The 23,274-nt window shown below is 31.4% G+C and overlaps 1 protein-coding gene across 2 annotated transcripts; it reads right to left on the reverse strand.

Annotated features, from left to right (window-relative positions):
- Positions 1 to 17,408: 17,408 nt before the first annotated feature.
- Positions 17,409 to 23,025, reverse strand: LOC112287744 (putative trehalose-phosphate phosphatase C). Of its 2 annotated transcripts, XM_024531089.3 has the most exons (13): positions 22,848 to 23,025; positions 22,170 to 22,285; positions 20,646 to 21,287; positions 20,292 to 20,432; positions 20,050 to 20,121; positions 19,758 to 19,880; positions 19,573 to 19,629; positions 19,289 to 19,390; positions 19,048 to 19,125; positions 18,841 to 18,910; positions 18,628 to 18,698; positions 18,328 to 18,420; positions 17,409 to 18,201 (listed from the first exon to the last, which is right to left on the reverse strand). In XM_024531089.3, exons 3-13 carry the CDS (start codon positions 21,072 to 21,074, stop codon positions 18,109 to 18,111), a joined length of 1,329 nt encoding a protein of 442 aa, XP_024386857.1. In that variant the 5' UTR covers positions 21,075 to 21,287; positions 22,170 to 22,285; positions 22,848 to 23,025; the 3' UTR covers positions 17,409 to 18,108. The 2 variants fall into 2 exon arrangements, with proteins under 2 accessions (XP_024386857.1, XP_090109808.1); XM_090253682.1 differs by lacking the exons at positions 22,170 to 22,285; positions 22,848 to 23,025 and adding an exon at positions 21,530 to 21,675.
- Positions 23,026 to 23,274: the final 249 nt, after the last annotated feature.

The following is a 23,274-nucleotide window of genomic DNA, read 5'->3' on the forward strand; positions in this document are numbered from 1 at the left end:
TATCTGGGTACTTGTTTATGACAATAGTCTGGATAATCAACATAGTACTTTGTGGAAATTTTTAAAACATTGGTTTGGACCATATGTAGTAACAACTGTTCATGATAATGCAACTTACTCATTACGGGAGTTAGATGGTACAAAATTGAAAATACCAATTGCAGGGAAGCGAGTAAAAATATTTAAACGAAGACATGTGGAGATGAATATGGAAGACCTTAATAAAGGTATAGAGATTCCGCAGCAAGAAGATGAAAGTGATTTAGATAATGAAGGTGACGAAGACGAACTGCACAAAGACGTAGAGGATATATTCTGAATCTAACAGCAATTGGGTAAATTGGTGCATACCGGAGGATGCACAGGTTCAGAGGGGGTGGATGTCATGTTGTAACACGAGTATACCGTGAAAATATAAAGAAAAGGGACTTTTATTAATATTCAGTTACCTCGAATATTGGGAGCAACGACCAACTCCAGTACAAATACTGAGTGGTCAGGTTCAGTCAACCCGTTACGGTCAGCCGGGGCATACTGAAATGCTCCGTTCGATTCCAATAACGGGAGTTAGCAGGAAGAGAAAGGACCAATTCACATGACGGGTGAGCCTCGTTCGAAGATCCAATTGGATCCAATTTTAAGAATTCAATCCGGGTCCTCTTATCCAATATGAGACCTGAATTGGCCGGGCAACCCAATGCAGTCTAATTACGAGAAAATCCAGGTCTGACTACGGGCTTCAGTCAATCTCACTTGAAGGACCAATTTGATCCAATTACGGAGACATCCGGGTCTTATTACTGGACTCTTAGCCAATACGAGACCTGAATTGGTTGGGCGACTCAATGTGGTCTCGATTACGGGGTTTCGATTCTGTTTCAGGCTGTCCTGTTCTCTGTGCCGTTTCAGGGAACGTTGTTTTCGGTAAAAGGATCTCTTAAAGGTAAAAACGGGGGAGAAAGCTCTGACGGCAAGAGCCAATTTTGGATCCAAGCTCTGACGGTGGGAGCCAATTCTGGATCCAAGACGAAAGATTGAAGAAATTCAGAGGATAAGGTTAAGGGGGAATATAAGTTTTTGGGGAGGTTTTGAAGGATGGAGGGGGAGTTTTTTGAAGAATCAGAGAGCTAGCTTCATGCTTCGGAGTGGGGAAAAAAAGACAGAGAATTGGATTTTTTTTTTTTCATAGGGTGTTGGGAAGACTAAGGCAATCGTTGCTGAAGTCAGTGTTGTAATGGTGAATCAGGATTTTTAATGAAGTGGGTTTGATTACTCTTGACTGTTTTGTGAAATCGAGTTACGTCTGTGATGAAGAATTAAAAGGGTATCTATAGGATTGAGTATGCGGAGAGAATGAAATTTATTGGGTTAATCTAACAAGACAGTCAGTGGATACAAGATCGTGAGTATAAAGCGGTATCGAAGATTAGCAGTTTGGATTGTTCGGGGTTCTCTGTAACGTCTAGAGACCTACCGGCTGGGGCAAAAAGGATTTCGGTGAGCAGTCGAAGGGCATCCGTATAGATTTACAGTGTATTCTTGCAGTCGTTTATATTCCAGCAGCCAAAAACTGATAGACTGCTTGACTATTGGCGAATCTCCATACTACCTTCTACAGCCAGACGCCCAGCGCGTTCTCGAGCAGGAAAGCACGTAATACGACAACGCGACATAGTTAGCTTGCACCACAAGTTACTAATATATGCAATACATGGCTAATTTATTAGCTTAGCTTCTAACCTATCAATTAACTATAAATATGTATAAAATCAAATATGCGTCTATAAAGCTTTTAAGAGGATTTTCCAAAAGATAATAATAAATCTATATACTTTTATTTTTTATCTAATACTTCTTATTTAGGCCAATATATATGCCTATGAAATATTTTAAAAGAATATTAATGTTCTTATTCTCAAAAAAGTCTTGATAATCTTAGTGTTGGCTTAGAATGCCACTTAAAATCTTTTTTCTATTAAAAATAGATTGAGGGTATGTAGCAAAAGTTGACATTTCTTTTGCAGCATGCATAAAAGTACTTGAACTTACTTATAAGGATTTGAATATATTGGACTTATAGATTTTTACTTGACTAGCAAAATCTTAAATGAAACTATAGCAAAAAAAAATGTTATAAGAATTCCAATCTATCTAGAGGTTATATTTTGTTAGCCATGATAATCCTAAAATAATTGAGTTAAAAGAAGATTTAATAACATTAAATATTACTAAGCTATTATAATTACTAATTTCTATATGTGTACGAAAAATTTCATAGGTGACACCTTTGGAAGACAACAAATGACCATCAATTACTTCTACATGTACAAATTTGGTTTTTATAACTAAGAATATTTCTTATTTTTTCATAAAATCTTTGTTTATAAAATAGGTTGAAGCTCTTGAATCTACCAAAGCTAAGACTTTGTGATTTTTTGATTCTTAATAAATTTCTATTATAAAATAAGATGAAGGATATGAAGAGAAGATAAGACCTATAATAAGTATTACACAAGATTCCAACCATATAGTTTCTATTGTAATTGGAGAAATTAATTTTTTGATATATTATCTTCTTTGGCAACCATGCTTCTTAATTTTGTTATTGCATTTTTTTTTCAAATAATATTGAGTAGTGTACTTAAATTCTTCATAATATATGTACAACTTTTTTTAATAGCAGTAAGTCTTTTCTTATTCAATAAGAAGTTTGAAACATATTGTATCAATTTGCTATCATAGATATACATATTTACTCTAATAATTATCTATATGATTATGTTGAAGTAATTAAAAATAAAAGAATTTCATAATATCTTCTAGAAAAGCTTTCTAGTAGGTTTATTAATACAACTTTGATTTTTTACGTATTCATAGTTGATTAATAGATTAAAAACTTAGTCAACAAGTTAGTCATATATTACACATATTGGTTGCTTATGGAACAAGATAACTATGTAGTATAAATATAGAAAACTTGCCTTACAAGTTAAAATATGTATCTTACAAAGTCAATATGTATTGGAGGTCCTATAGAACATTGTCAAGTAGCTCTTAATTAGATAGTATATAAAGAAGCAAGAGTGAAGCCTTATTCATTCTTATCAATGAATTTTTTAATCCTTAATTTTGGTTCAAGACTTTTTAGTCTTCTTGTCTTAAATAATAGCTATTCTAATTCAATATATTATCATCTTTGAGTAATTTTTTAATCTTCTTGAGTGACATAAAAGTGTATTGAGTTTTTCTTTCTTTGAGATTTATGTCCTTGACAATTTAATAGAAGTCCTAATTCATTGGTCTTTTTTTGTTTTAGAAGTGACTAAATTATTTTACTACTATGGTTGTATTCTTAAAGGTTGCAGACCACCTATATTCAAATTAACTTATATTTTTTAACTTTGATTTTTTTCTTAAGAAAAGTGGATTATTTTTTTTATAGAAATTTTTATTTGATATTAGGGATTGTAACCTATCTTCTTCTAATTTAACTTTTTCAATTTATTTGGATTGTCTATAGAAGGAAAAATTATAGATGATACTCTTAGCAAAAGTGAGAATAGATTTGTAACTATTGTTGATCTTTATAAGCTTCTTAATACTTTTAGGATAGAAATCTCACGTATTTTTAATATAAATCAAAGAAGTATTATTTCTACACCTATTGAAGAAGTTAATAATAAAATTTAAAATTTGTACCAAGAAGTTATGTAATTAAGAGAAGCAAGAAGATCAAGTTTACAACTAAATCTAAGGAGCCTTACTACTACAAGTATAAGACAAGCAAAGATAAGTATGTTAGAGAAGTTTGATAGAATGAGATTAAATTTTTGAGGGTTTTTACAATAAGTAAAGTTCTATCTAAGGTTGCATCCTTTTCAATATTTTAATAGATTTATTCAAGTCAAATTTAAAAAAATACTTTTCTTTTGAATATTTCTTTTTAATTTGTACCTTTAATATAAGAAGATTCATAACTATTCTATGATTTGAATTTATTTTTCGAAGTATTTATGGCTAAATTTTTAAAAAATAATGGAAAAAAGATTGTAGAAACCAAGTTTATATCTCTCCAACAAGAATGGCATTTAACCACCATATATATCATTGAATTTCAAAATCTCTCTTTAGAATATAAAATAGAATAACAAGTTTCTTATTAATTAGTTTTGATATGGGTTGAACGATAATTCCAAAGATTTATTGTTCACAATTCTAAAAGCAGATTCATTAGAGTAATTTATTACTCAAGCCATTGCATGCAATAATCAACTATTTAAAAAATAACAAGAATAAAGATTTGGTTAAAAAAATACAAGTCAAGCCATGACAACACCTTCTAAGTTTTTGGAAGCTTAATCATCTAGGCTAGAATTTATAAAAATTGACACGATATATTTTAAACTTCTTTTTGAGCAAAAAAATATTCATTATTGTCAAGAAGGTAAGAATTCTTATAAAAACAAAGGATCCTTGATTGCAAGTAGATTGCAAGAAAGTATAATATTATTTCAAATGAACTCAAATATAAAAAAAAATAGCTCAAAGATTGAATACAATTATTAGATTGCTTCCTTTCTTATGCCAAGATGCACTCAATTCCTAATTCTAATTTCAAATCTGTGAGCTCTCAATTATTCTCTAAAATTTAAATTTTTTTTATTTTCATATTTTATGATAATTGATCATATTAGATTATGATTTATATAAGTGGAATTTAGTTTTATAGAATTTTTAGAATTAAAACCTTTGAAGGTATAAATTATATCCTAACTCCTTGAATTAAGTTAATTAGAATTAAAATGATACAAGTTAAAAAAATTAGAATAGCAACTTAATTAATTTTAATAATTTAGAGGTTGTTAATTACTACTATGAGGGTTGACTAAAAGCCTATGAATGCACCTATAATCATTTCACATGATTTAGAATGAGTTAGAATTATAATTCTCTAAAAGATTTAGTAAAATTTAGCAATGATAGTTTTGAGCTTTCCTCCAAATTTGACAAATTCAAGCAGCATGGTGGTTCTTCTAATTAATGGAAGCCTTTTTAATGCAATGGTGGCACCGGATTCACCCCGTGGAGTGAAGAAAAAAAGATCAGCACCCTCTCCTTCAAAATACAAGTGAAGCAATGAAATTCTCATTTTGAAGCATTTCACAAAAAATTACCAATATCCTTGTAAGTAAAAACTTTCATGAAAATTACAATTGAACATGGATTGAGGCATGTGAGTAGTTGATATTAGCATAAAAAGGTGTTTTGAACACAACGGTGAAGTTAGATTTACCAAAAAAATGCTTTCTTGACACTTAAAAGAGCCATCAGCCTTCGTAACAAAATTGGTTTTTGGATGAATGAGGGCGGTAGATCTACATTAGGAATCTTAGAGACCAAGGGTGGAGATGTGGCCTCCCTTCCACAACCCACCACTTAATTGTATAAGAGTGACTTGGTCCCCCAAGCCCTCTCTCGCTCCTCTTTTGGTAAAGGACGAAGCCTTGCCAAATTTTGGCCCTAAATCCTAATCTTAAATTATTATTTTTTTTTATTTTTAATCTCATTGTAAAATTTTGGTTGTATATGCATGGATTTATAGTAGTAAATGATGGACATTGGGATTTAAAACATAGGTCATTGTGGTAGATAGTTCCCTTAGCCTCCCAAGTACCCCAAGGATTCAAGAGCCTCGGATTTCCCTCAATCAGTCATTCAATTTATTTAGTTTTGATGTGAATTCTTTTTATAGTTGTAGTTTTTGTTGTTAGCTTTCCAACAAGATAAGGATTGCTTGATTTGGAGTAAAGGGGGGATTTTGGTAGAATTTTGAGTGTACAGGGGTCGGCTGCCTTGGCAGTTTAGATCAACCACCTTTGAAAAGGCATTTCTCCGTGCCTCTTTATTGGATTATTGTGAAATTTTGGTAATAAGTGTATCTTAAAGCTGATCTTCTGATGGCATAAATTGCATTGAATCCAAAGACAAATTGAATTTTTGGTTGATTTTCAAGTGGAGGGAGGTTACTTGCAGGGGCAATCTAGATCAGTTAACTTTGGAGGAGCAATTCTCACGGCTTAGGTACTAGATTGAATTTAAATTCATTGGTGCAAGAACGCCTTTAAGTTAAATTTGCAATAAACTAAAAAACATTCAATTTGGAGTTGATCAAGAATTTTGGAAAATTTTGAAGTAGAAAGGGGTTTGCTGCCCTCAATTCTTGGGCGTTGTCAAGGTACCTTCACTTTTTTTTTTTCTTTAGCCCTACTTTTATTTTTATCTTTACAATAATTTTTAACTTCTTTATTTTAACTTTTAAATTTTAATTTTTAAATTTTAACCTTTAATCTTCTCTCTTTTATTTTTAACTTTTATTTTTAATTTTTAATTTTAATTTTAATTTTTAATTAACTTTTATTTTATAACTTTTATTATTAAATTTTTAATTTTAATTTTAATTTTTAATTAACTTTTATTTTATAACTTTTATTATTAAATTTTAACTTTTGACTTTAAAATTTTATTTTTATTCAACCTTTAAGATTTTACTTTTAATTCAATCTTTAAGATTTTTTTACTTTTACTATGAATTAATGGTAATAATTTGATCAATTACTTCTACCATCAATTATTTAAGAGATAATAATTTATAAGTTTTAACTAATTAATTATTTATCTATTCTAATTAATTATACTTTTGTAATCACATAAAAATTAATAATTATGGATTATATAAATGAACTTGAAGAATCCATTGAGATTTAAGTGGAGATCATGCAAATAGCCTTGACGATCATAATAATCTCATTAATTTTTTTATTTTATTTTATTTAGATAACCATTACTTAGAAGGTTTAAAGTTAATTGAATTATTAATACAAAGATTTAAATCAGTTTAAAAATTACATAATTAGGAGCTCTCTTATTCTACCTCTTGAACTTATTGTGTGGCATCAATTTCATCAAATGGTGAAATTTGGATTCACAAAATCCAAACTTCTTTTCACTAAAATATCTATAATTTATTTATTATTAATCCAATTTAATAAAAAAAATCTTCATTGAGCTTAAATCAAACTAAAAATTTTAAAATATCAAAGTTAATAAATAAATTTCAAAACAAATGAGAGCCAAATCAAAGAAAAAGTTAACTGCTTATTGTAGCTACAATCTTCAAAATCTCTATCTACAAATTTACATAGATTTCTTTTATCATATCTTATTTTCTTGAATGCTAAGACTTATTGAAAAACTAACAATATGATCTAGCTTTTTTTAAAATCACAAAACAAAAGAAAAAAATTGCAATAAATGACATAGAAAAACTTAAACCAAACTTGAATTTTATTGCCTCAAAATTCTAGCAACTCCTCCTCCTACAAATTTGTATAGATCTCTCTTGTCATAGCTCTTTTTTTCGTATTCTAAAGCTTATTGAAAAATTAAAAATAAGATCTAGTCTTTTTCAAAATTTTAATATAAAAAGATAAAAATATAATAAATGGCATAAAAAATCCAAACCAATTTTGAATCTTATTACTCCAAAATTCTAGTAACCTCCCGTCCTCTTCATCTTTAGAAAAAAAAACATCTTTCTTGATGCAAAAACTTCCACCTTAATCTTTCTTCAATACTTAGCTTAGATTCTTATAGAGCCAAGTATATTCCTTAATAGACAATATCTTTAAAGCTTGAATAATCTATCTAAGGCAATATTCTTCTATATTGAATTCCATCATAATTTATCAATATATTAGCATTATATTTTTGCTTTCTTACAAATAAAACTAATTGTCTTTCAAATAAATTTGATTTATTTAAATTAAATGCATGACAACATTAATATCAAGAGGATTTGTACCTATATTATAGAAAATATAAGTACATTACTTAATAATATCTAAAGAAGAAATGCAATCACAAAATAAAGAGCATGATTGCCAAAAAAGATAATTTATCAAAAATAAAATTTCTCTAGATATAACAGAGATTTTGGAATTGAAATCTTATATAGTATCTCATAAAGGTCTTATTTTTTTTCAGATCCTTCACCTTATTTTACAATAGAAGTTTATTTTGGACCAAAAATCACAAAGTCTCAGCCTTGTTAGATTCAAATGCTTCAATCTATTTTATAAACAAAGACTTTGTCAAAAAACAAGAAATATCTTTAATTAAGAAAACCAAATTTATACATGTAGAAGTTATAGATGGTCATTTAATATCTTCTAGAGATGTTATGTATGAAATAATCTCTTTAGATATAGCAATAAGTAATCATAATAGTTTAGTAATATTTCAAGTAATTACATCTTGTCAAAGATATAAATCTTAAAGAAAGAAATCTTTAATATACTCTTGTGTCACTCAAAAGAACTAAAAATTCACTCAAATATGATATAATATTAAACTAGAATAGATATTATTAAGACAAGAAGATTAAAAAGTCTTGAAACAAAACCAAGGACTAGAAAGGCATTGACAAGAGTGAAGAAGACTTCACTCTTGCCTCCATATATACTCTTAACTAGGACCTATGTAGCAATGTTCTATAGGACCTCCAAAATGTGTTGACTTTGCAAGACACGTATCTTAACTTGCAAGGTAAGTTTTCTATATGTATGCTACATAGTTAGATTATTTTGCAAGCTACCAACATACAGTTAACTTGTTGACTAAGTTTTTAACCTATCAATTAACTACAAATACATGTAAAGTCAAAGCAATATTTATGAAGCTTTTAGAAAGCTTTTTTAAAAAATATTATAAAATAAATCTAATTTTATCTATTTCTACTTAATTATATAGATGAATATTAGAATAAATATATATATCCTTGATAATATCTTCCCTTCTTGGAACAAGTTCCACAAAGAAGAATCTTTATATATTGAAAAAATCTAAGATATGACAAATCGTATTTGCTATATACATTGATCTTTGTTTTCTTTGAAAATGGTTGATAAGCCTTCTTAACTATTGATAATGTCCTATACCAAGGCAAAAAAATCACCATAATATTTGATCATTGTTGAGACCTTTGTAACTTCCTTCAAATAAAATATTTGAAACACTGTTAGAAATTGTTCCTACCTCTAATGAAATCACCAAATATCAAAAGTCTCTTTAAAAGTCATGATATCAAATACGTTATATCTTCCCATCTATTTGAGGTAAGACATGTTATTCTTGAAGATCTTCATCTCGATTACATCATCTTAAGGGTTGTAATAATTACAATATCTTGTTTGATAAGTTAGCAAATAAAGGCTCTTGAGTTGAATCTACTAGTAGTTGATTCTCTATCTCTTTAACATCACAAATACACAAAAGCTACAAACAAGGATAAAAGATAGAATGCTATCTTCCTTGGATCTTATTTCTTATATAGTGAAGATTTATTATTCTTTATCTTGGTTTTGATGGATTTTGTCAATGAAAAGCCTCAACTCTATTTATTGCATTTGTAAGATTCTTTGTTGGCTTCCATGCTTATTCACTAATATCATTTTTGTACCAATGAACAAGTTATTCTAACCTATTTCAATGTCGCCTTAAATTTAAGACTTCTTTTATCTTGAATTCTTTATTATTATCCACTTCTATAAGAAGAAGTGGCATTTGTCTTATTTCTGAGATATTCACTACCTTATATGATTAAAAAAAAATACATGAAATATGAGATGGATCTTTATAGACTCTAATTTATATAATCAATAAGTAATAGGATTGATTTATTTACAAATAGGAAAAGGTCAAAGCCTACAATAGTCTAACTTGTCATAAGAATATGTAGTCTTAATATTACAATGAAGTAATTATACTTTGTCATCTATATTAAATTTTCAATTTGAGGATGAAAAGTTGAAAAAAGCTTTATAACTACTTTTAAAATCTTAAAAAAGATTCTCTAAAATCTTGATATAAATTCAGTCTTCCTATCTGATATAATATCCTTAAGCAATCCATGATCGCGATAGATATTAGCAAGAAAAAGCTTAGTCATTTCTTTACATGTGATAGATTTTATATATAGTATAAAATATGCCATCTTGATAAAAAAAAATCTAATATCATGAATATAAAATCATACAAACCTGAGATTTGAAGATCTATAATAAAATCTATAGAAACAAAAGAGTATAGTTATTTTGGAATAGATAATGGCTGAAGAAGTCCATAAGATTGATGGCGAGGAATTTTAAATCTTGAACAAATATCACATGATCATACAAAGATTTTGACTACCTTCCACATTTGAAGCTATCAAAAATCTCTCGATATTAACTCCAAAGTCTTGTTGTATCCAAAATTTTTAGCTACTAGAAAGTTATGACAAGTTTGAAGAATACGCAATCATGCTCCACTTTTTAAAATTTATAATTGTCCTTCAAAATAAAGTAGATTGTTTATAAACTTAAACTTTGAAGTATTATGAAATTTAAAAGAATTATTTTTGATATCATAGACAAAAAGATCAGACGACATACTTGATTGAATTTGCTTGACAAATATTGAATAAAAAATCAGTGTTGATTTTATTGTTCAAATGTGAAAATACCTCTACTTCAAGAAAATTATTCTTTATTGATCAAAAGATGCATCTCCTTCTTTTGATATAAGATAAGAATATCTAAAAAAGGCATCTAAAAAATCTTATTTTTTGGATTGATAAGTGATCTTAAAATCAAATCTTAATAAAGATATATTCCAATAAGCTTGGCAAAAATTCAAAAAATATGCCAACATGAAGTACTTAAGGTTCTTGTGATTTTTATACATGGTTATTGGACTCAAGGCACCTTTTAAATAATTTTTGAAGAAAGAGAAGTTAGAAGCCACAACACTTAGCATCAACAAGATTGCATACAAAATGAAGTATGGAGTAAGATGACTCTCACTTCTAACACTCTTTACTTATAGCTGGAATTTACATTGATTGTAGGCAAACTTAATTTTTTTTATCTTTCTTTCTTTTATCCAACTAAATCCTAAATTCTTCTTGATCTAGCCACGACTTAAAAATTCTAGTTGCCTTAGGAAATGTAAGACATCCTTGATTATCATATATTATTGGAATTTCTTCTAATTGCACTAGTCCAATGTCTTTTAAGAGTTATCTTATCTAATATGCTTCTATTGCACAATGACTTCCTACCATGTATTCAGCCTCTATAATTGATCTTGCAATAATAGGTTGTCTCTTGCAATTCCATGAAATGGCTCCGACTCCAATAAAGAACACATATCCCATTGTGGATCTTTTATCATTTGTATCTCTAACCAAATCCACATTACAATATCCTTGCAAATCAACATTATTACCTCTAAGGCATAATTTGAAGTTCTTTGTACCTTTCAAATACCTCAATATCCTTTTTATCATTGTTCAATGCAAAGGTCGTGCCTTAAATATGTGTTGGTTCATAACACTTATACTAAATGTAAGTTCTACTCTTGTGGCCACTATTGCATACATAAGTGAACCTATTATTGTCTTGTATGGAATATTTTGTATTTCACCTTCAACTTATGCATACTCTTCATCCATGAACTTCATCAACTTCAAGTTGGCCTCCAAAGATGTTCCAATGGACTTGCATTCCTCCATATTGAATCGTTTCAATACTTCTTCAATGTACTTGGTTTGGTTCATTGTAATGGTCTTGTTGCCATGATTTTTTATAAACTCCACTGCTAAAAAATACTAGAGCTCTCTCAAATCATTTATCTCATTTTTTTTTTTTACATGAATAATTATCTAAGTAAAATATACTATATTTTATTTTATTTTTTTGATATTATATTGCTTGGATTTTTGTGGTATTAAAACAAGGTTGTCTTGATTCTTATTTGAAGGTATCAAAAACATGAACTAGAAGAAGATGCATAAACTTGAAAAATCTGTGTTAAAAGAAAAGTGACAAAATAACAATAAAGTAGTATGTATATTAAAAGGAAATTGGAATAGCTTTTGCCAAAGGACAAAGAAACTAGAGACTATTAAATCTAAACTAGAAGGAAGAAAAGAGTTGATAAGAGTGAAGATGGCTCCACTCTTGCCTCTATATATACTATCTAACTAGGAGCTACATAACGATGTTCTATAGGACCTCTAATATGTATTGACTTTGCATGATACATGCTTTAGCTTACAAGGCAAGTTTTCTACATGTAAACCATATAGTTAGCTTGTTCTTTAAGCTACTAACATGTATAGCACATGGCCAACTTATTGATCATGTTTCTAATCTAAAAAGTCAATTAAAGACACCTATAAAGTCAAAGAAGCATCTATAAAGCTTCTAAGAAGCTTTTATAGAAGATATTATGGATTTAATCTACTTTTGTCTATCATTATTTAAATCATATAGGTAATTAATGATTTACATGTATATGTCCGTAACATTATTTTCTCTTCTAGAGACAATTTTCATAAGGAGCGGTCTTTATATATTGAAAAATCAAAGATACGACAAATTATATTTGCCACATATTCTAATCTTTGTTTTCTTCAAAGATAATTGATAGGCCCTCTCAGCTATTAATAGCATATTATATCAAGATAAATAGACCACCCTATTATTTTATCATTGTTGAGGCCTTCATAACTTCCTTCGAATAAAATATTTAGAACACTATTAGGAATTGTTCTTACTTCTAATGAAATCATCAAACATCAGGGGTCTCTTCCAAGATCATGATATCAAATATGTTATATCTGGCCATCTATTTGAGGAAAGATATGCCATTTTTAAATATCTTTATTTTGATTTTGTCATCTTGAAGATTATAACAATCATATTATCTCATCTGGTAAGTCTGCAAATGAAAGTTCTTGAATTGAATCTATTGGTTGTTAGTTCTTCATCTCTTTAGCGTCACAAATATACACAAGCTACAAAAAAAAAAAAAAAAAAAAAAAAAAAAAGTAGAATGTAAACTTTCTTGGACCTTGTAAGATTTTTTATTGACTTCTATGTACATTCATTAATATCATATACATGCGAATAGACAAGATATCCCAATTTATTTCGGCATTGTCTTGAGTCTAGAACTTCTTCTACTTTAAACTCTTCATTACAGTCTACTTCTATAGGAGAAAGTAGAGCTTGTCTTCTTCTTGATATATTCATAGTCTTATATGATTGAAGAAGAGACACATAGAAGACAAGAACAAACTTCATTGCCTTTGGTAGATGTAATCAATAAGCAAGTGGATTGATTTATCCACAAATAAAAAATAAAAAATAAAAAATAAAAAAATAAAAATAAAAAAATAAAAAAAACCCAAGCCTGCGATAGTCCAACTTATCACATGGACAAATAATCTTGATATTATGATGAAGAAATCATACTTTATTGCTTACATTGAATTATCATTGTATCTTTTGATAGGCATCAGTGTTGATCTTTTGTCGTTCTTGAGCTTCCTTTAATTACACCTTCATTGTTGCATGTAGCTCTGATAAATAATTTGTCAAACCTTCTGCCACAAGTTTATCAACTTTTGAAAAGTCAAAAGTATCAAATCATGGATGATAACCATAATTGGTAAAAAAAGATATTTTTTATATAGAAGAATGCATCATATTATTATAAGAAAACTTTGCCAATAGCAAGAGGGTTCTTCAATTGTCTTATTGATAATTGATGGTACACCTTAAGTATTGCTTCAAAACTTGGTTTACGTACTTTGTTTATCCATCAATTTAAAGATAAAAGATCAAAGAAAGCTTTATGTCTACTTTTAAAATCTTAAAAAGAGTTCTCCAAAATCTTGATACAAATTGAGTCTCCCTATGCAATATAATATCTTTCAACAATCTATAATATCCATAGATATTATCAAAGAAAAGCTTGGTAGTTTTTTTACCTATGATAGATTTTGGGCATAGTATAAAACATGCCATTTTTATAAAATGATCTACTATCACAAATATAGAATCATACGAACTTGAAACTAAAAGATTCATAATAAAATCCTTGAAAAATAGAAGACCATGGTTGTTATAGAATAAGTAATGGTTGAAGAAGTCCATAAGGTCGATGCCAAGGAGATTTTGACCTTGAAAAAATATCACATGATTAAATAATGACTTTTACAGCTTTCCACATTTGCGACCACTAAAAATCTCTAAATATTAATTTTAAGGTCTTTTTGTATCCAAAATATCTTGCTGCTAGAAAGTTATGACGTGCTTGAAGAACACATAAATATACTTCTATTTCTAGCACATATAGGTGTCTTTCAAAATAAAGTGGGTTGTTCTTGAATTCAAACTTAGAAATATCATGAGACTTAAAAGAAATATTCTTGATATCATGAACAAGAGGATCAGAGGACATACTTAATTGAATTTGTTTAAGAAAAGTTGAATCAACAGTTAATATTGATTTCACTGCTCAAAGATGAAATTGTTTTCATTTCAATAAAAATATCTTTTGTCAATTAAAAGTTGCATTTTCTTCTTTAAGTGCAAGATAAGAATGTCTTGAAAGGACATGAGACAAACTTTGTTCTTTTTCTCCCTGATAAGTAATATTGAACTCAAATCTTGACAAAGACATACTCTAACAAGCTTGGCAAGAATTCAAAACATGAGCTGATATAAAATACTCAAGATTCTTGTGATTTATATATATGGTGATTGGACTAGAAGTGCCTTCTAGATAATGATGCTATGCTTGGAAAGAATCCATAATTATAAGAAGCTCTTTGTTGTGGATCCCATAGTTAATCTTAGCTACTGAAAGTAGAAGAAATCTTAGATTCAAGACAATATCAAAATAGATTGAAATATCTTATTCATTGATGCAAGTATGATAGTAGTGAATATGCATAGGAGCCAACAAAGAATCTTATAAATGCAACAAAAAGAGATGAGGCTTTTCATCAAAGGCATCTATCAAAACCAAGATAAAAAAAAATAGTAAGATCTACAAAAGATAATCACTGCTCCTCATGAAACTTGTTTTTAGAAGAAAAAATAATGTCATTGACATATATATTTATTTCAATAATTATCTATATGATTAGATAGAAATTCGTAAATATAAATCAATTTCATAATATCTTTTAAAGAAGCTTCTTAAAAGCTTTATAGATACGATTTTGACTTTACACATATTTGTAGTTGATTGGTAGATTAGAAACTTGATCAACAAGTTAACCACATGTCACTTATGTTGATAGCTTGTCGAACCAGTTAATTATGTGGTGCACATATAAAAAACTTATCTTGCAAGTTTAAACATATATTTAGTAAAGTCAACATGTGTTGAAGATCTTATAGAACATTACCACATAACTTCTAGTTAGATAGTATATATGGAGGCAAGAGTGAAGTCTTCTCCACTCTTGTCAATACTTTATTAGTCTTTAGTCTTATATCAAGACTTTTTAGACTTCTTGTCTTTGACAATAATGAATCTAGTTCAATATATTAGCATCTTTGAATGGTTTTTTAGTCTTTTCAAGTGATACAAGAGTATATTGAAGATTTATTTTTTCTAGATTCATATCCTTTATATTTAATAAGCTTCAATAAGATTATTTTTATGCTAGTATATATAGAAGTAAGACTAAAGCCATCTATTATCTTGTCAACTCTCTTCTTATGTTTTAGTCTTGGTTTAAGACTCTTTAGTCTCTTTTAAGTTTGCAATAGTTATTCTAAGCACCTTTGAGTTGCCAAACATCTTGTTTGTTAGGTTTTGAGTATCTATAGTTATTTCATTTTTCATAAGAATATCTTCAATATGGAATTGAATAGCTTTATTAATTCCAATTGGAAGTCAAAAAAAAAGAGAATGGATGGAAGATAGAAGAAAAGAAAACTTACAAAAAGATTGATCTTACTTATTTACAATAAATTGAAAATATATTTGATTTTATGTTTAAAAGATTTTTTATCATAAAGACTTTAAAAAAAACATATAATGACTAAAACTTCATTAATTGAGGTTAAATATGTCGACCTATTTATTGTAATAATAGATGCAATAGAATTAAAAAATCTTCTATGAGATTTTGTAGTCAAAATTTATCAATTTTTTTTGTAAGTTAAATAAAATTATTTATAATAATTTAAATAAAAATACCAAATATCATGTCAAGATCCAAATACATAAGAATATGTTATTACTTTATAAAATAATATTTTAAAATATATCTAAATGTATGTATATAAATATTTTATTCTATTTTTATTATAAAATTTCCATTTGCTAATAGAGGTCTTTGCCAAAAGGTTCTTTAAAATACATCAATTCAATCTAAATGTAATTATCAATGTAGAAGAATAATTTTAAAATATACCTTATAAAAAATTCTAATAAATTACTATGCCCAATTCTTATTGGAAATATTAAACTTTTATCAAAAGCTTCTGATTTTTTTTAATAGTATTGTGTTTTCTTGGCTATCTTGCTACTATTCACTTATTTATAAAAGAGTTAGTTGTGGCACTTTTATTAGTTTTTTTTTATAGATGTAAATTTATATTTATATTAAGTACAAGAAAATCATATATTTTTATTATATACTAGTCAAAAATAAAGAAGATCAGAAGAACTCAATAATTTATTTATTTTTTATCAAAACAACAAGCAATATATTTTATCAAAAAATAAATATAAAAAACTGAGTTTTCATAGAATTGCCTAAATTGTGTTGTTTGTTTGGCTTAAAGGTTCTTACATGGAATTTTGACTAAATAATAGCTTAAGTAAGTATTGAAGATTGTTTTTCTTGAAGATGCTCTCTATTGTCATTGACAACTATTTGTAGTTTTTGAGTTTGGCAAGCATTAATATTTGCAAAAATACATTCTTATAGCTACAAATTACTTTACCTTAAGTGAGTGGATAAGAACAAATTACACTAAACTTGTTAACACAATCTTTTAGGTTAGTTAGGACACAATAATTGCTTTTAGGTGTCATTTTATACTAATAAATTCTAAAATATAATATTCCAAAGTAAAGAAAAAAAAAATATTGTATAAATCACACAATTCACCAAGAGTTCGAGCTTTAAAGATAACAGTGATATAATCACTATAATGACTTGTTAATTGATGTATAGAAAGATATAAGAGTTAATTCCACTAATTCTTTTAGTTGCTTTGGTAGGACTTCCAAACTTGTGCACAAAGAATAAAAGTCATCCTTACATTTACATCTGCTTGTTCATATTAATTACTAAATATATTGTTTTGAACCCATGCATTTTATGTATGCTCATCACTTTCAATAACTTTGGATTACATAATTTGTGCTAAGAAGCCCATTCGTTCCATTTCTTATTCATACAATTATGCAGTTACCGAAACAACAATAGAGATCATTCAAACATATGCCGCACAAGGAACTCAAAACAATCAAAGGCAAGACAGAAGCGAGAGAAAAGTGAATATGATACCGGCTTGTACTAGTGTTTTCATTGACGTATGAACCAAGTAATACAGTATCCTCAAACGTGGCCTAAAGGGTTATGTAGAATCAACTCCAGGGGCTAGTAGAAACTTCAGGATGCCACAGCCGTGACCACTGTTGTTTCAATTAGAGTGACAGAATGAAAGGACATAATACCAGAGGCGTCGCTAAAATTGTGTACAGAAAGAAAGTAAAGGAAATAAAAAAATAAAAAAGAAGTAGAAAGCAAAAAGTTCGGCCTGGCTGAAGATGAGACCACTCTCTCTACCCTTGCCACAGATATCTACTCTTTCCCCAAAATTGAGACCTAGGTCCACTACATTGTACAAAATTGCCTACAAAGGGTCTACATCGCCACTTAGCACTTCGAGTGTACTCGTCACTGCAGCATCAATCCTCACCTCCGAAATTATATACAAGAGCAACCAAAGTTGATTGCCTCTGCCCGTGTTTGAATGGTGATCTCATCATTAGATGTTGAGTAATGCGTTTGATGAATAAACATCTTTACAACTGCTGAGGATGTGGTGGTAGACTTCGAATAGAAATAGCCAAAACTTGACAAGGAAAGAAAAAATTTGTCAAGATTGATTTGATAGACTCCGGCAAATGATGTCAAGTGACCAAAATAAAGGTAGCTCTGGTCCAGGTGGCGACTGTCACGACAATCTAGTTCATGAAATATCGACCATTTTGAACGCCATTCCATTTCTCGGGTCCCCATTTTTTCCAATTCACTAGGCGTCCCAGGAATTCCATAACCTGCGGGAGTAATCTCTGTGTCAGAAAAGTTACACAACATACTGATGAACAGATTTGACAAACTATGTGCATTCAAATATTGGCTGCACAATACTGAATGCTGTCACAGGAAAGAAAAAGAAGTACCTCTGAAGGTTCTCGAAGCGAAAGAGTGGCCTTCGTTGACTTAGGGATGGATGAAACCAAAATACTACAGCCGTGCTTCATACCATTCAGCAACTGAACATCACAATCGGAGCATATTGTGAGTTGCGACAATTTTTTCAAATTGTTTATTGGTCAACTAAATGAAGGGAGAAAAAAAATACGTTTTTTACAAAGTTTAACACGATGTTGATAGAATTGAACTAAACATCACTACCCAAGTTTTGCAGAGCAACCAAACAAAACCTCTGCAGATATCAATTCAATCATTTCTGTTAATACCTTGAAGGCATCCTCATCTGTTCGATCATCTCCAATATACACAGGTAGAACATCACTTGAATCAGCAAAACCTGCAAGTTCAATTTACATTTTTTTTTTCGGTATTAGACCCAGTTTTGACACTTTAGGACTGAACTCAACGACATTTGACAGTTGCAATCATGTAACATGGGTTTTCTAGGCAATATTGCTTATCAGTGGAACTGCACGTACCAAGAGAATTCAGAAGATAGTTTACAGCTTTGCCTTTGTCCCATGCAATGGATGGGCGTACCTCCAACACCTGATCATTAGATGCAAAAATACATTCTCAGCACAATTTTGAGCACAATCCTTACCAAAAACTGTATGACTGAGGATCCTTCCAGATTGCAAGAATAAAATAAAATAAAATAAAATAAAACTGTACAATCTGCATACCTTTCGGCCATGCGTGAGGTTTAACATAGGGTACTCTTTCAAAACATTTTGAACTTTTGTCACAAGTCCCTCCCAAAGCTGCACCATAAAACCAAAAACAACTTCATCGGATGACTGTTCTTGTAGAATTATATGCATAGGTCAATGCTGCTAAAGTGCGGCTTCGATTGTGTTCAAGGCATTAAGACCTCAAGCAAATTAAACATTCAATCAGACGGAGTGAGATTCAATCTCAAAATACCTCTTCCTTCACAAGACGGAAATGAACCGTCACACAATACTTGTTGTGTTCAACCCGAGCACCCTTGACGGTTCTTGTGGTCTCGTTCAAAATACTGCAAACCTGCATGCATGCACAGGGATCGTCAATCAACTTCATTTTTGCAAATGAATGGAGTTGAATATCTGCAACAGTCATTTTGAGTTGTCATCCTAAGCAGCCACACCCCCTCTACATTATTACACACCTTACTGCGTAATTGTCCAATATCATCATTAAAAAAATACCAGAATCTAAGTGCGTACCTTGTCCATCATTGGAAGGTATTCGCTTGCAGGCTGGAAGAATACAACATCATTACCCTGTGCAAAGAAAATCTTTGTAAGCAGGAGTAGACAATTAAAATAAGCTTACGAAGGACATATACACAGGTGTCATGTATCGGTCTCAGATATGAACTTGGCAGTATAAGTCAAGTCATGGAACTCACCTTCTTGTCTTTAACTCGAGTTCCGTTGACTTTAAAACCACTTGAACTTTTCGCAGGACCCATTATATCCATTCCATGACTTCCCGCGTAGTACAATTCCGACAGTTGCACAAAATCGTATACCTGTTCAAAAATAGAGTAATACGCCCACATTCAGTTGGCATGAATCACTATGATAAAAAAAAAATTAAAAATGTACCAATGCGAAGGAAGAATTGAAGTACGATGGCCACCCACTAAATATTTTCCATGACCGAGGAAACTGCTATGAAAAGAACGACCGAAGCCTCACCTTCGGGCGAGCTCTTCCACTGATAATTGCTGTTGGAAAATAAGTTGCCAACTCCTTTACTGTGGCCCGCATCTGTGACAAAGCAGAGAGGTTGAGCAATCGTGAAGACGAAGAATGTCAATAATTCACTGCAATAGTACTTCATGATAGCAGAAATACATCACAAGTAAAAACTCAAAGTTGCAACTGCTACGAACCCTCTTTCACTTTACTGTTGTAGATGCTTTGAAAGGCAAGCTCACCTCGTCAGACATTAAAGCCCGGTCTGGATTGTCAACGATGGGTGATAGAGTACCATCATAGTCGAGAAATACAACTATTTGCTTGGACTTTGCATGCTTTACCACTTTGTCAAACGAGCTCAAAGCTGAAGGATGCTTGTCCTGTTATTCACGAGAAGAATTGTTCAAAAATGTCCACTTCCAAAAAGATTCTAACCTTTTTCATCTAAGTAGCCAAGATCTTCGACCTTAGAGTAAACATTGATCACTTCAAACAGGCAGGAAAAAATAGAGGAAGGTTTTAAAAACAGAAAAAAAAACAATATTCTATTGAGTTAAATAGCAATACAAATAAAAAGTTATAGAGGTGCTTACGAGCCACGCGGAGTACGCCGCTGTCTTGATCTCAAAAGCTTCAGGAGCCTCTTCATGTGGAGAGCGAAATCGTGGTGGTGACTGCGACCTCATTGCATCGACCCATGTAATCAAATGACCCTTGTCAGCATAAGGTCCATGCTTCTTCGGCACGGCAACAGCCGTAGATTTTATGGAAATCGAGGTTCCATTCGTTGCTGCTGGCTTCAAAGAGGAATTAGTCAACAGCGATACTGTTCCTGCGCATGGGGTGGCTGGAGACTCTCCACCGAGAGTTGCTCGCTTGGACCTTAATGACATACCACCCACCATTCCTTCTCCTAGTGTAGACAAGCTCGCTCGTAGCAAGCCTACTTCTGCACTTTCAATGTTTCCTTGATCGAATCTATTGAAATTAATCGGACAATCCGGTTCGCACTTGTAAATCATGCTCGTTACCTTCTTTGTCCGACTGGAAATAGTCAGAAAAATGCGTTCCTTGCTAGTACTTCGACTCCTTCAATCAAAGAACTTACTTCGACTATTTTCCAGTGCTAAAATATTTGTTTATCTCAGTGAACTAATATTAGCTCTCTCCACTCTGCATACCGCTGGTAAACAATCTGAGTCAAAGTCGTTTCAGCAGGTATGACGCAAATAAACCTGCACAAATGCACCGAGATCGACATTGAGAAGTCTGAAAAAACATCTCTTCAATTTCTGCTGTGAAACAGCGGTGAATTTAGCATCCTAAGATTTAGCGACAGAGACACTTTGAAACGTTCCTACAAATGTGATGGTCCTATACTACATGAGGTGAGGTATGGAACAAGACATAATCACTGCCAAAACGTAAGGGCAAAGGGATTCATCGACAAAGAGCCTTCACGGAAAAGACTCCTCACAAGCATCACATGAGAAACTAGAATCTTGATTTTCCTTTGAAACTGGATTGTTAACATTGCATGTATCGTTTCATTGAGTCCCGATAAGCCCCCTACAATGAAGGTGAACATAAGACCCCAGAACCTTCTTCCACTGTATAAATGCCAAGATAGTTCTAAACGCTAGCGGCAATTTTTATGCACTGTCGGAAGGACCTTGCATGCAGAGGACCTAGCAGATAATTTTGGGGGAAATCTATGTGTTTATTTTTTGAACAAAAGACTCAATTCTCCAACGCCACATAGCACAAAAGGCAAAGGGCTAAAAAGTTTTCTAAAAATCTTGTTAAAGCCAATCGTAACATTCAGTCCAAATAATCAAGGAAGATTCCCTAAAAAGCGCGGAGAATATTGTCCAAGGATGGGGACCATGTGAGGTAGGAATGCAGTTGCAAAAAAATAAAAATAAAAATAAAAACTACAATTCATCCGAGTAGATCACGAGACTTGAAAGTCGCAACAAAGTAACGGACAAAAACTGACATGCAACACGTGGTGCAAGAACGATGACAACAACGTGCCGCTTCATATTCGCAAGTTCTTGCATATATTATGCTACAATCCTTTGAAGTCCTGAGTGCAAATTTTCACGGGTACGTACCTGAATGACAAGCTGTGATCCAGTTAGAATGTCGAAAAATTAGAGCCTGTAGAAACTTGCTGGAAGATTTTCACTGCAAGCAGAAGTTGTTCGTCGCTCTATAACTGTCCCTGAAGCTGGCAAATAATCACGGAAATAGTTAGTCCATGCCTCTGAAGTCGGCTCACAGCTGCGTACCTCGTGCTAAAATAAACCACCACACCAAATATTGATAAAAGATTTCAGAGTGACTCCGCTTAAGTCCAACAAGTTCTTTGCAATTTCCTCAAACAATGCCAGTTCAAGGACGTGACAGAGACGATGAGGAGGTAAAGATTTGAGTGGTAGTCTTCTAAAAATTAAATCCTCAGAACCGTGGAATAAGCCTAACGACAACGACAACCCAAAACAACGAAACCAAGCGTACTCACAACCTCGGACTCAACACTACCAAACAAGAGTAATAATGGAGGAACTAGAAAGAAACCAGGACCCGCTCATCACCAAAGACCGCGCGTCCGCAAAACTGAGGTCCGACGTGCCCAAGTGCACAATTGCAAACTACACCTAAACGCAATTTCCTCTCTGCTATCTCGCATACGCCAAATTTGAAATCTACAACCAGTACTCGTTTGCACTGCACAACTAAGAAGTCATACGTATGAAAAAAAATAGATCCACGGAGAAGTCGGCCCCAACCTTGAGAAGGTCTCGATTTTGCTCCCTGTCCGCTCAATACGTTAACAACATCCGCTCTCCCTCTCTTCGCCAAGACAGCCACGGAAACACACAGCCTTTGCTTGCAACTGTCTCAAAAGGCGCTAAGCACTAGTTGATAAACACAAAAAGGAACTGCGATCTTCAACAAGAACGATTCACGCGCAGTCTTGTGAAACTGCCACTAGCACTAGCCCTTATAGTATTCTCGTTAGAGATCTTCCTCTCAAAGACCAAGCACGGTTATCAGCCCCTAGTGTAGGCTCCTTTCCGATGCCCCCTCGCCCCCCGCGCATTTATCCGCAGACTTCGCTACAGACAAAGGCTTTCGACGGCCCCTAAAAGTAGCCACGCACCCTCTCACCTGCCCCTTCGCAGTTGACCTCGCGCCCCTCCCTCGCCCCCCAAA

This window comes from Physcomitrium patens, chromosome 10, assembly GCF_059467195.1.
Source record: "Physcomitrium patens ecotype Gransden chromosome 10, ASM5946719v1, whole genome shotgun sequence".
Classification (NCBI taxonomy): Eukaryota; Viridiplantae; Streptophyta; class Bryopsida; order Funariales; family Funariaceae; genus Physcomitrium; species Physcomitrium patens.

Coding starts and splice junctions, on each gene's coding strand:
- LOC112287744 (XM_024531089.3), bottom strand. CDS start 21,074: ATGATTTACAAGTGCGAACCGGATTGTCCGATTAATTTCAATAGATTC. Junction 20,433..20,645: donor CGGCGTACTCCGCGTGGCTC/GTAAGCACCTCT, acceptor CGTGAATAACAG/GACAAGCATCCTTCAGCTTT. Junction 18,699..18,840: donor CTATCTTCTGAATTCTCTTG/GTACGTGCAGTT, acceptor TTGAACTTGCAG/GTTTTGCTGATTCAAGTGAT.